Here is a 13,765-nt window from a genome sequence, read left to right as displayed (position 1 = left end):
AATGAACAAATATTTATTAAGTTCTAGTGTGTTCCAAATGCACGTCATGTTGAGAAGAGTTTGCTCCTTTAAGTCCTTCAAAGTGCATCCTTAGAGATTTATATGCATAAAGGAGAGAGCTAAAGTAGTGCTTCTGACTTTCTCCACGTTGGTGGAGTCTCCTGGGGAGTTTCACCATGTGGAGGACCTGTTTTGCTAGGCTAGCAAAAGACCAGAGAAATGGGTGAGGCTTAGAGTTACCCTTTTCTGTTTGTTGCACCCAGATTCAGACCTTTAATCAATTACCTTGTGACAAAGAAAGCTCCCTCTCTTAGTTAATGACATGGCCCAGCTGCCATCCTTACCTCTCTGACTCGACCAATCTTCAGGAAGGAATGGGGTCTAATAGAGAAAGCAGCTTTTAGTTTTCCTTAGAGGCTAACTACCATTGACGTTCTTGGTTCTGGGGATGCAAAGATGGGGTCCCTGTCATCAAAGAAATTATTACTTTTTGAGGGAAAAGAAATATCCTTGGGCAATTACATCAGAATATGATAACTGATACTCAGTGGCAATCTGTGGGAAAACACTAAGAGCTCCTGGCTTCCCAGAGAAGGTGCTGGCACTATTCAAAGAGATGAGTCAGTCTTCCACAAAGCTCAGCGTGGTGAGAGAGGTGTAAATTCTTGGGACATAGCTTTTTTTCTTTTGGCTCTTAATACTCTAGCTAGTCCTGCTTTTTCAAAGCTTTTTCACTAGATTTGTCCTGACACTTCATTTTGAATAAAGTCTGGGTTTCATTCTAGGACTTTCCCTGTGAAATATTTTATAGCCTTCCCCCAAGGATCACAATCACACTGAGGCAGAACACTGTAACTGGTCCATTGTTCCTTACTTACACTCGGTGGCTGGCCCCATTTCTCTCACGAATGTTCACATTAATTGCTTAAAGGAAGAAAGTGATTTCTAAATGTAGGTTTACATGTTTCTTATTAGATAAGATAAACTCACAACGTTTTTCATGTGCTTCACAAGTATGGTCAGCTTCGCATCCTCGTATGTTATGACTAACTGCACCTTAGGCTTCTTGTCAGGAAACTTCTCACCTGATGAAACAGTAGAGTTTCAGTGGGTTAAATTGGAAGTGGCTGATCACAGGATAAACTGAACATTCAAAGACTAAAACAGGACCAATGAATAATATGAAAAAGAAACATTCTTCATATCACACTGAAAACATAATACTCTTCAGGAAACTGGGTTGGTTAAGATAGGATTTGTGTCTAATCTTCCTGAATCTATTCTACCTCCTCATATTCTATGTTTTGTTTCAATCGATACCATTATTTTCCCGATTATTTAAGCCTGAGACCTCAGTGTCATTTTTGGCCGCAATTTTCTCCTCAACATTCAGTACAATGAGCTTAAAGTATTAGAGAACATAGGGGTTGAAAGTGTTGGCTTTAGAAGTCAGTGAAGTCTGGGGTGCAGGTCCCAGCACTATACTAAAGACTGTGTCAACATGACTAAGTTAATCGACTTCTGTAAAATGGAGATAATAGTTATCTACTTCAGGACAGTTGAGATGATTAACTGATAACATTCAAAAGTTCTCACAATGTAATCTCTCAATGAATGTTTGCAACTACTCCATATATTTACACTCAGCTCTTCCTTTCCAGTTCTGCTGTGCCTAGTTCAGATGCATATGGATCTTTTGCCTGAACTACTAGAACATTCTCTTCCCCTCCTCCAGAACCCAAATGTATTTGTACACAATTACCAGTATAATCTTCCTAGGGCAACTTTTATAAAATTACTCTTCGATCAAAGTACTGTTCATAGCTTTCCATAGCTTATGAAAAAGTCTGAATTTTGCAGCTTTGTATTACTGCTTCTTATTGAATCTGTTTATTTCCCATTATTATTATTTCATACTGCAGTCCGTATGTTCAGTTCTACAGACATGCTCTGCTATTTCCTTCCAGACATTGCTCATATTATTCCCTTTATTTAAAATGATCTCTTCCACCATTTTTGGCTATTGAATTTTTACCTATCTACAAGGCCTAATTAAAATGCAAAAGAGTTTCTGTGGTCACCACCCTCTGAACTCCCCTAGCACAGCCCTTATCACTTAATATTTATATTGTAATTATTACTTTACATGTCTCAATTTGCTTAGTGGATTACAATCTCCCTTAGGGCTTACTTTTTTTCCTATTTCCCCAAGGGATATATAAATCAGTGCTTGCTCCATAAAGTTGCACTTAACGTTTACTTAATGACAAAAGTAATCTCAATTTTCCTTTCAAGTTATATCATTCCAACATTTAAACGAAGGCTTTAGTTTTGTTTTTTGTTTTTTTTTTTTACCACTCTGATGTTTAACATTTGGATTCTGAATCACCCAAAAGGAAAAAGAACTCCCATTACAAATGATATTGATGTTGTAATAATAGTAACACCACATACTTTTAGAAACCAGAAACCAAAATGTATAGAGGCTTTAGTTTTTTAATAAAAAATTTCCAGTTTATAGCCCAAGGATTAAGCATAATTCACAGTTTTCTAATATTTCCCTTGGTAATCTCTGATTGTACGTTTTCTGAGGGAACTCAGAAAGAAGAAATTTACTACTAATAAGGAATTTGGCAATGTTTTGTGGTGGGCTCATTGGGGTCCACATTGTTTTCTGATAGTCAGTTTTAGCTCTCTAATCCTAACATTTGAAAATTAAACCTGAGCATTATGTTTCTTCTCCCAAAGCCTTTTGCATGTTTATTAGAATAGTTTACACATTCTAAATAGGTAATATTAATTAATTTTATTGTTAATGTGGATTATTGACATTGAAATAATTAAAATTCACACTGAGTGTTTCTTACAACTGAAATGGTAATTACGTAAATATAATAAAAACATTCTTCCTTAAAATATCTTGATTTTGATGACTGAGTGACGCTGTGAGTTTGAGACACTACGAGATAATTTTGACTGTAGTACTTGCGTAAATTGTATTTCATAATACAAAAATGTAGTTGAACTTTTGGTATGAGTATGCTAAAAATGCTGATACTTTTTGATGCACAATGAACATAATTTTTGAATTAAAGAGTGAAAGGATTATTAATTAGAAACAATGTGTTTAATTAGAGGAGCTTTAATTCAGACAGGAAATTAGCATAAATTTATGGGTGAGTGTCTAAATGATAGTCATACAACTGTTACTTGAATTGACTGAAGATGATATTCCACCCTAAACCTTTCATGCAAGATTAGTAATCACAGTATCCATCAAAACATGTCAGACTTTAGAACCCACTGAAAATACAGGCCACTAGGAAGTCTTAGTAGTCAATGTAGTAATAGTAGAGGTACTTAGGATTTTTAGAATTCTTATTGTGTGCCAAATGTTGGGCTAAGAGTTTCACGTACGTAAACTCACTAAATCCCCACAGCAAACCTACAAAGTTTGTGTTACCTCCATTTTACACATGAGGGAGCTGAGGTATTTTGGTCCAAGTTTAGGCAGGGTCAAATGATCTCTAAAGACTATGTTTTTGAACATCATGCTGTAAGGGGCAACAAGGGGTCAATAACCTAAGGGAAAGAATTTAAATGAAGAGCCCAGAGAGGGAGACTTTTGAGAATAGCTTCACAGGGACAAGAAGATGCTAGAATGTCTTGATTTTTCTGCTTCAAGTTATTCTGGGGGATCTAATCATGCTTAATCTAACCATTTATAGTAACCCCAAGAACTGTTAAAATATTATTGATCCAAAGAATGACTGTGTTGAAACGCTTGAATGCATGGTACTACAGCAGCTAATACGGGCTTATTATGCATAATGTGTCCATTAATGTTAAAAAATATCATTTCAAAATTTAACTTCCTTTCAGATATAATATATTCATATGATTCAAAAATGAAAATTTATTTTTAAAGCATACAGTAAAAAGCCTTCCTCCCACTCCTAACACCTATTCACCCACTCCTCCCATTATTATCATTATGTTTTTTTAACATCTTTATTGGAGTTTAATTGCTTTACAATGGTGTGTTAGTTTCTGCTTTATAACAAAGTGAATCAGCTATACATATACATATATCCCCATATCTCTTCCCTCTTGCGTCTCCCTCCCTCCCACCCTCCCTATCCCACCCCTCTAGGTGGTCACAAAGCACCGAGCTGATCTCCCTGTGCTACGTGGCTGCTTCCCACTAGCTATCTATTTTACATTTGGTAGTATATAAAAGTCCATGCCACTCTCTCACTTTGTCCCAGCTTACCCTTCCCCCTCCCTGTGTCCTCAAGTCCATTCTCTACGTCTGCATCTTTATTCCTGTCCTGCCCCTAGGTTCTTCAGAACCATTTTTTTTTTTTTTTTAGATTCCATATATATGTGTTAGCATACGGTATTTGTTTTTCTCTTTCTGACTTACTTCACTCTGTATGACAGACTCTAGGCCCATCCACCTCACTACAAATAACTCAATTTCGTTTCTTTTTATGGCCGAGTAATATTCCATTGTATATATGTGCCAAATTTTCTTTATCCATTCAGCTGTTGACGGACACTTAGGTTGCTTCCATGTCCTGGCTATTGTAAATAGAGCTGTAATAAACACTGTGGTACATAACTCTTTTTTGTTTTTAACATCTTTATTGGACTATAATTGCTTTACAATGGTGTGTTAGTTTCTGCTTTATAACAAAACTCTTGTGTCTCCCTCCTACCCTCCCTGTCCCAACCCTCTAGGTGGTCACAAAGCACGAGCTGATCTCCCTGTGCTATGTGGCTGCTTCCACTAGCTATCTATTTTACATTTGGCATGACTCTTTTTGAATTATGGTTTTCTCAGGGTATATGCCCAGTAGTGGGATTGCTGGGTCATATGGTAGTTCTATATTTAGTTTTATAAGGAACCTCCCTACTGTTCTCCATAGTGGCTGTATCAATTTACACTCCCACCAACAGGGCAAGAGGGTTCCCGTGTCTCCATACCCTCTCCAGCATTTACTGTTTGTAGATTTTTTGATGATGGCCATTCTGACTGGTGTGAGGTGATACCTTGTAGTTTTGATTTGCATTTCTCTAATGATTAGTGATGTTGAGCATCCTTCCATGTGTTTATTGACAATCTGTATGTCTTTTTGGAGAAATTTCTATTTAGGGCTTCTGCCCATTTTTGGATTTGGTTGTTTGTTTTTTTGATATTGAGCTGCATGAGCTGCTTGTAAATTCTGGAGATTAATCCTTTGTCTGTTGCTTCGTTTGCAAATATTTTCTCCCATTCTGAGGGTTGTCTTTTCGTCTTGTTTATGGTTTCCTTTGCTGTGCAAAAGCTTTTAAGTTTCATTAGGTCCCATTTGTTTATTTTTGTTCTTATTTCCATTTCTCTAGGAGGTGGGTCAAAAAGGATCTTGCTGTGATTTATGCCATAGAGTGTTCTGCCTATGTTTTTCTCTAAGAGTTTGATAGTGCCTGGCCTTACAGTCAGGTCTTTAATCCATTTTGAGTTTATTTTTGTGTATGGTGTTAGGGAGTGTTCTAATTTCATTCTTTTACATGTAGCTGTCCAGTTTTCCCAGAACCACTTATTGAAGAGACTGTCTTTTCTCCATTGTATATTCTTGCCTCCTTTATCAAAAATAAGGTGACCATATGTGCATTCTATTGATCTATATTTCTGTTTTTGTGCCAGTACCATACTGTCTTGATTACTGTAGATTTGTAGTATAGCCTGAAGTCCGGGAGCCTGATTCCTCCAGCTCCATTTTTCTTTCTCAAGATTGCTTTGGCTATTCAGGGTCTTTTGTGGTTCCATACAAATTGTGAAATTTTTTGCTCTAGTTCTGTGAAAAATGCCATTTGCAGTTTGATAGGGATTGCATTGAATCTGTAGATTGCCTTGGGTAGTATAGTCATTTTCACAATGTTGATTCTTCCAATCCAAGAACATGGTATATCTCTCCATTTGTTTGTAAAATCTTTAATTTCTTTCATCAGTGTCATAGTTTTCTGCATACAGGTCTTTTGTCTCCTTAGGTAGGTTTTTCCTAGGTATTTCTTTCTATTTGTTGCAATGGTAATTGGGAGTGTTTCCTTAATTTCCCTTTCAGATTTTTCATCGTTAGTGTATAGGAATGCAAGAGATTTCTGTGCATTTATTTTGTATCCTGTTACTTTACAAAATTCATTGATTAGCTCTAGTAGTTTTCTGGTAGCATCTTTAAGATGCTCTCTTTACATAGTATCATGTCATCTGCAAACAGTGACAGCTTTACTTCTTTTCTGATTTGGATTCCTTTTATTTCTTTTTCTTCTCTGATTGCTGTGACTAAAACTTCCAAAACTATGTTGAATTATAGGGGTGAGAGTGGACCACCTTGTCTTGTTCCTAATCTTAGAGGAAATGGTTTCAGTTTTTCACCATTGAGAACGATGTTGGCTGTGTGTTTGTCATATATGGCCTTTATTATGTTGAGGTAAGTTCCGTCTAAGCCTACTTTCTGGAGGGTTTTTTTCATAAATGGGTGTTGAATTTTGTCCAAAGCTCTTTCTGCATCTATTGAGATGATCATATGTTTTTCTCCTTCAATTTGTTATATATGGTTTATCACATTGATTGATTTGTGTATACTGAAGAATCCTTGCATTCCTGGGATAAAACCCACTTGATCATGGTGTATGATCCTTTTAATGAGCTGGTGGATTCTGTTTGCTAGTATTTTGTTGAGGATTTTTGCACCTATGTTCACCAGGGATATTGGCCTATAGTTTTCTTTCTTTGTGACATATTTGTCTGGTTTTGGTGTCAGGGTGATGGTGGCCTCGTAGAATGAGTTTGGGAGTGTTCCTCCCTCTGCTATATTTTGGAAGAGTTTGAGAAGAATAGGTGTTAGCTCTTCTCTAAATGTTTGATAAAATTCGCTGGTGAAGCCATCTGGTCCTGGGCTTTTGTTTGTTGGAAGATTTTTAATCACAGTCTCAATTTCAGTGCTTGTGATTGGTCTGTTTATATTTTCTATTTCTTCCTTGTTCAGTCTTGGAAGGTTCTGCTTTTCTAAGAATTTGTCCATTTCTCGCAGGTTGTCCATTTTATTGGCACAGAGCTGCTTGTAGTAATCTCTCATGATCCTTTGTATTTCTGCAGTTGTTACTTCTCCTTTTTCATTTCTAATTCTATTGATTTGAGTCTTCTCCCTTTTTTTCTTGATGAGTTGGCTAACGGTTTATCAATTTTGTTTATCTTCTCAAAGAACCAGCTTTTAGTTTTATTGATCTTTGCTGTTGTTTCCTTCATTTCTTTTTCATTTCTTTCTAATCTGATCTTCATGATTTCTTTCCTTCTGCTAACTTGGGGTTTTTTTTGTTCTTCTTTCTCAATTGCTTTAGGTGTAAAGTTAGGTTGTTTACTTGAGATGTTTCTTGTTTCTTGTGGTAGGATTGTATTGCTATAAACTTCCCTCTTAGAACTGCTTTTGCTGCATCCCATAGGTTTTGGGTCATCGTGTTTTCATTGTCATGTGTTTCTAGGTATTTTTTGATTTCTTCTTTGATTTCTTCAGTGATCTCTTGTTATTTAGTAGCGTATTGTGTAGCCTCCATGTGTTTGTATTTTTTACAGTTTTTTTCCTGTAATTGATATCTAGTCTTATAGCATTGTGGTTGGAAAAGATACTTGAAACGATTTCAATTTTCTTAAATTTACCAAGGCTTGATTTGTGACCCAAGATATGATCTATCCTGGAGAATGTTCCATGAGCACTTGAGAAGAAAGTGTATTCTGTTGTTTTTGGATGGAATGTCCTATAAATATCAATTAAGTTCATCTGGTTTAATGTGTCATTTAAAGCTTGTGTTTCCTTATTTATTTTCATTTTGAGTGATCTGTCCATTGGTGAAAGGGGGTGTTAAAGTCCCCTACTAGTATTGTGTTACTGTCGATTTCCCCTTTTATGGCTGTTAGCATTTGCCTTAGGTATTGAGGTGCTCCTATGATGGGTGCATAAATATTTACAATTGTTATATCTTCTTCTTGGATTGATCCCTTGATCATTATGTAGTGTCCTTCTTTGTCTCTTGTAATAGTCTTTATTTTAAAGTCTATTTTGTCTGATATGAGAATTGCTACTCCAGCTTTCTTTTGATTTCCATTTGCATGGAATATCTTTTTCCTTCCCCTCACTTTCAGTCTGTATGTGTCCCTAGGTCTGACGTGGGTCTCTTGTAGACAGCATATATACGGGTCTTGTTTTTGTATCCATTCAGCCAGTCTATGTCTTTTGGTTGGAGCATTTAACCATTTACATTTAAGGTAGTTATCGATACATATGTTCCTATTACCATTTCTTAATTGTTTTGGGTTTGTTATTGTAGGTCTCTTCCTTCTCTTGTGTTTCCTGCCTAGAGAATTTCCTTTAGCATTTGTTGTAAAGCTGGTTTGGTGGGGTTGAATTCTCTTAGCTTTTGCTTGTCTGTAAAGGTTATAATTTCTCCATCAAATCTGAATGAGATCCTTTCTGGGTAGTCATCTTTGTTGTAGGTTTTTCCCTTTCATCACTTTAAATATGTCTTGCCACTCCTTTCTGGCTTGCAGAGTTTCTGCTCAAAGATCAGCTGTTAACTTTATGGGAATTCCCTTGTATGTTATTTGTTGCTTTTCCCTTGCTGCTTTTAATATTTTTTCCTTGTATTTAATTTTTGGTAGTTTGATTAATATGTGTCTTGGCATGTTTCTCCTTGGATTTATCCTGTATTGGACTCTCTGTGCTTCCTGGACTTGTTTGACTATTTCCTTTCCCATATTAGCGAAGTTTTCAACTATAATCTCTTCAAATATTTTCTCAGTCCCTTTCTTTTTCTCTTCTTCTTCTGGGACCCCTATAATTCGAATGTTGGTACATTTAATGATGTCCCAGAGGACTCTGAGATTGTCCTCAATTCTTTTCATTCTTTTTTCTTTATTCTGCTCTGTGGTAGTTATTTCCACTATTTTATCTTCCGGGTCACTTATCCATTCTTCTGCCTCAGTTATTCTGCTATTGATTCCTTCTAGAGAATTTTTAATTTCATTTATTGTGTTGTTCATCATTGTTTGTTTGCTCTTTAGTTCTTCTAAGTCTTTGTTAAACGTTTCTTGTATTTTCTCCATTCTATTTCCAAGATTTTGGATATCTTTATTATCATTACTCTGAATTCTTTTTCAGGTAGACTGCCTATTTCCTCTTCATTTGTTTGGTCTGCTGGGTTTTTACCTTGCTCCTTCATTTGCTGTGTGTTTCTCTGTCTTCTATTGTGCTTAAGTTACTGTGTTTGGGGTCTCCTTTTCACAGGCTGCAGGTTCATAGTTCCCATTGTTTTTGGTGTCTGCGCCCAGTGGCTAAGGTTGGTTTAGTGGGTTGTGTAGGCTTCCTGGTAGAGAGGACTGGTGCCTGTGTTCTGGTGGATGAGGCTGGATCTTGTCTTTCTGGTGTGCAGGACCGTGTCCAGTGGTGTGTTTTGGGGTGACTGTGACCTTATTATTATTTTTGGCACCCTCTCTGGTAATGGGTGGGGTGGTGTTCCTCTGTTGCTAGTTGTTTGGCAAGGTGTCCCGCACTGTTGCTTGCTGGTCCTTGAGTGGAGCTGGGTCTTAGTGTTGAGATGGAGATCTCTGGGAGAGCTTTCACCGTTTGATATTACATGGAGCTGGGAGGTCTCTGGTGGACCAGTGTCCTGAACTCAGCTCTCCTACCTCAGAGGCACAGGCCTGACACCTGCCCGGAGCACCAAGACTCTGTCAGCCACACAGCCAGGTATGTGGGGAGTTTTTTGCCTTTTGGGAAGTCTGAGGTCTTGTGCCAGCGTTCAGTCGGTGTTCTGTAGGAGTTGTTCCACATGTAGGTGTGTTTCTGATGCATTTGTGGGGAGTATGGTGATCTCCATGTCTTACTACTCTGCCATTTGAAGGTCTGCCTCCCCATTATTATTTTATTCGTTTTCCATATATTTCTCCAGATGGACACATATTCTTCCAGAATTTCTCCATATAAGTAAATATGAATAAGTATTTTTATTCTTCCCCGTTTTTCCAAAAAGGAATAGCATATTTACTATTCTACACAACAGTCTTGGAGATACTTTCATGCCAATAATACAAAGCTTCTTTATTTTTTAAATATACTTTCACATTATTCCATCATGAGGAAATAGCATAATTTATTTAACACTTTACCCATTGACAGGCAAGTGGGTTGTTCCGAATGCTTTCCAGATGTTACAAACCATGCTGCAATAAATAGCCTTGAATGTGTATCATTTTGTACCTGTGCACAAATACCATAGGATAGATTTCAACAGCAGAATTGCTGGGTCATAGGGTATTAGCATTTTAGTTTTGGTAAACATTCCCAAATTGTCTTCCATGGAGATTGTACCAATTTGCATTATCACCAGCAGTGTATGAGTGTCTGCTGATTTATAACCAAGCTTGTTAATTAAATTTTTGAATTTTTGCCCATCTGATGAGTTAAAATGGTATCAGTGTAGTTGTAATTTGCATTTTTCTTATGAGTGACCTTGAGGATTCTTTCATTTGGTTAAGAGCCACTTGTATTTTGTGTGTGTGTGTGTGTGTGTGTGTGTGGATTATTTTTTCGTATTCTTTACACAGTTTTCTATTTGGTCATTGGTCTGTTTCTCACCAATTTATAGGAGATTGTTACATGTTAAATAATTAACCCTTCATATGTGATAAATTGCAAATATTTCCCCCATTTTGTCACTTACCTTTGCTTTTCTTGAGCTTTGCTACAGTGTTTTATATCATGCAGAATTGTTATAGCTTCTGAATTTGTAGTCATAGCTACAGCAGCTCATTCCAAGATTAAAAAGGATTTTTTCCATTTTTTCTTTGTCATATATATGGTTTCATTATTTACATTTAAAATCTTTCACTCATTTGGTATTTATCCTGGCATATGGTGTGAAGTGTACTATGCCAACATTATTTGTTGAATTTTCTCTTATTTGTTTGGGCAACTATTAAATTCCTGAATATATCTAACTCTATTTATGGACATTCCATTATGTTTTACTTGCTTATCTACTTATGCACTGACACCACACTGTTTAATTATTGATGCTTTGTAATGTGTTTTTATATCTGATAAGGCTAAACTCACCTCTTTGTTTTGCTAATTTTCCTGGCTTTTCTTTGTTAATTTTTGTTTATGAACTGTAGAATTAGCTTATGTAATTAAAAATAAATCTGTTGGAGATCAGTCAAAATGGTGGAGTAAGAGGATGTGGCACTCACCTCCTGACATGAACACATCAAAAATACATCTATATGTGGAACAATTCTCACTGAAAACAACTAATTGGCAGAGGACTCCTGTACAACCAAGGCTGTAAGAAAGATATACATGTAATCAGGTACGAAGGAAAGAAAAGCAATTGGGTTGGGATCTTTGTCCCTGAGAGGGGCCCAGAGGAACAGGGAGGATTCTTGGGCAGACACCTGCCCTTGGGAGTGAGCAGTGAGAGCCAGATTGGGCACCCCAGTCCTGGGGTCCTATACAGGGGAGAAGCGCCCCCTTGGCTGGTTGGAGGACCACTGGAACTAACAGGGGAGCTGTGAGAAGCCTGAATTCTGCTCCTGAGGAGCACATGCATGCTGGCTTGACCCCAGGAAGGGCAGAAAGATCTAGTGGTTGCTGGGTTTCCTGCAACCACCTTGGTGCATGCCCCAGCCCATGTTGAGTGAACACTCCAGCCCCATTCACTTCACATCATCGTGTGGTATTCGATCTGGGGCAACCAATACTGGGGATAAGACACAACTGAGGGATACAGAGACTACCCAGAGCTTGGGCAAGCCTGGGTGGAATGGCAGAGGCCATCATTTGTGCTTCCTCAAGAAGCACATCACAAGCAGCCCAGATCTCTGAGAGCAGCCACTCCACCACAGCTCATGCCCTGGTACATGTTGAGAGTCCACGCAGGCCCTGCCTGTCCTGTGCTGTGGCTCCACAGTGGAAAGGAGGGTGGTGGAGGCTGGTGACAGTGACTGATTGAGAAGGATGACGAAGACTTGCACCTAAGGCTGCACCTGAGCTGAGTGAGGGAAAAAATTGCAGGTGCCTGCACAGGCAGTGCAGCAGAGACAGCTAGGACCTCTGCTGTGGCTGACACAAGCTGACAGCCTGCGTGGACCCCCTTGCTTCAACATTCCCTCACTCTGGGGCAAGGGTTCCAGTGTGGGGCTAGGGGAAAACCCACACTTAAAGGCAACTGTAATTTTTTTTCACACTCGACTCCAGCTCTAAGACCCTCCATTTCCAGCCCCACCCTCTACCAAGGTGGTAGCTGTCAGCACACCCTGAGGAAAGATGTGATTTGCATCCATGTCAAATCCAGCTCTCCCACTAAAGGCACTGGGCACATACAGTATGTTTAGGGATGTTCCCATATAGGAACACCCCTTCAAGACTGCAACAGGTAACTGTTTCATCTAAATTCATAGAGGCAGAGAAAGTTAAGCAAATGAAAAGGCAAAGGAACTGCTCTCAATTGAAACAGCAAGAGAAAACGGTTGAAGAAACAAATAATGAAACAGAAATAAACAATTTACTAGATAAAGAATTCAAAGCATTGGCAATAAAAATGTTAATTGAATTAGGGTAAAGAATACATGTACACAGTGAAAATTTTAACAAGTAACTAGAAAATATTTTTTAAAAAATCAGAAATGAAGAATTCAATAGCTTAAATTAAAAAACACACTAGAAGGAATGAAGAGCAGATTAAGTGATACAGAAGAAAGCATAAGTGATCAATGAAACCAAGATTTAGTTTTTTTAAAAGATAAACAAAATTGATAAACATTTATCCAGGCTCACCAAGAAGGAAAGAGGGAGTACCCAAATAAACAAAATAAGAAATGAAAGAAGAGAAATAACAACTGATACCACAGATTTTTAAAAAATCATAAGAAAATACTACCAACAGTCATATGCCAACTAATTGGATAACATAGAAGAAATGGACAAATTTCTAGAAACATACAACCTGTCAAGACTGAATCAAGAAAAGCAGACAATTTGAACAAACCAATCACTGCAGTGAAATTGAATTTGTAATTAAAAATCTCCCAGAAAACAAAAGTCCCGGATGGCTTCACAGGGGAATTCTACAAAACATATAAAGAACGACTATTACCTATCTTTCTCAAACTATTCCAAAAAATTGAAGAGGACAGAAAACTCCCAAATTCATTCTATGAGGCCACCATTACCCTGATATGAAAACCAGACAAGGACAATACAATAAAAGAAAATTACAGGCCAATTTCTTTGATGACTGTAGATGCAAAAATCAACAAAATACTAGGAAAGTGAATCCAACAATCTATGAAAAGGATGATACACCACGATCAAGTTGGATTTATTCCAGGGATACAAAGATGGTTCAACATTCACAAATCAATCAATGTGATACACCACATTAACAAAAGGAAGGATAATAATCACATGAGCATCTTAATAGATGCAGAAAAAACATTTCACAAAATTCAACATCAATTCATGATAAAGCTTTCATCAAAGTGGGTAGAGAGGGAACATATCTCAACATAATAAAGTCCATTTATGACAAACCCACAAGTAACATCATACTCAATGGTGAAAAGCTGAAAACTTTTCTTCTAAAATCAGGAACAAGACACTCTCACCACTTCTATTTAACATAGCGTTGGAAGCCCTAGACACAGCAATCAGACAAGAAAAAGAAATAA

The 13,765-nt window shown here is 37.5% G+C and overlaps 1 protein-coding gene across 3 annotated transcripts in view; it reads right to left on the bottom strand.

The window, feature by feature from the left end:
• PIK3C2G (phosphatidylinositol-4-phosphate 3-kinase catalytic subunit type 2 gamma) overlaps positions 1-13,765 on the bottom strand; it is a 346,938-nt gene that overhangs the window by 33,437 nt on the left and 299,736 nt on the right. For all 3 annotated transcript variants that reach the window (XM_068560099.1, XM_068560101.1, XM_068560102.1), the window contains one exon: positions 991-1,085. In XM_068560099.1, the coding sequence (XP_068416200.1) occupies positions 991-1,085 (95 nt within the window). The remainder of the gene's footprint in view (positions 1-990; positions 1,086-13,765) is intronic.

The sequence above is a fragment of the Eschrichtius robustus genome, chromosome 13 (assembly GCF_028021215.1).
Source record: "Eschrichtius robustus isolate mEscRob2 chromosome 13, mEscRob2.pri, whole genome shotgun sequence".
Lineage (NCBI taxonomy): Eukaryota > Metazoa > Chordata > Mammalia > Artiodactyla > Eschrichtiidae > Eschrichtius > Eschrichtius robustus.
This window is presented reverse-complemented; position numbering and strand designations above follow the sequence as displayed.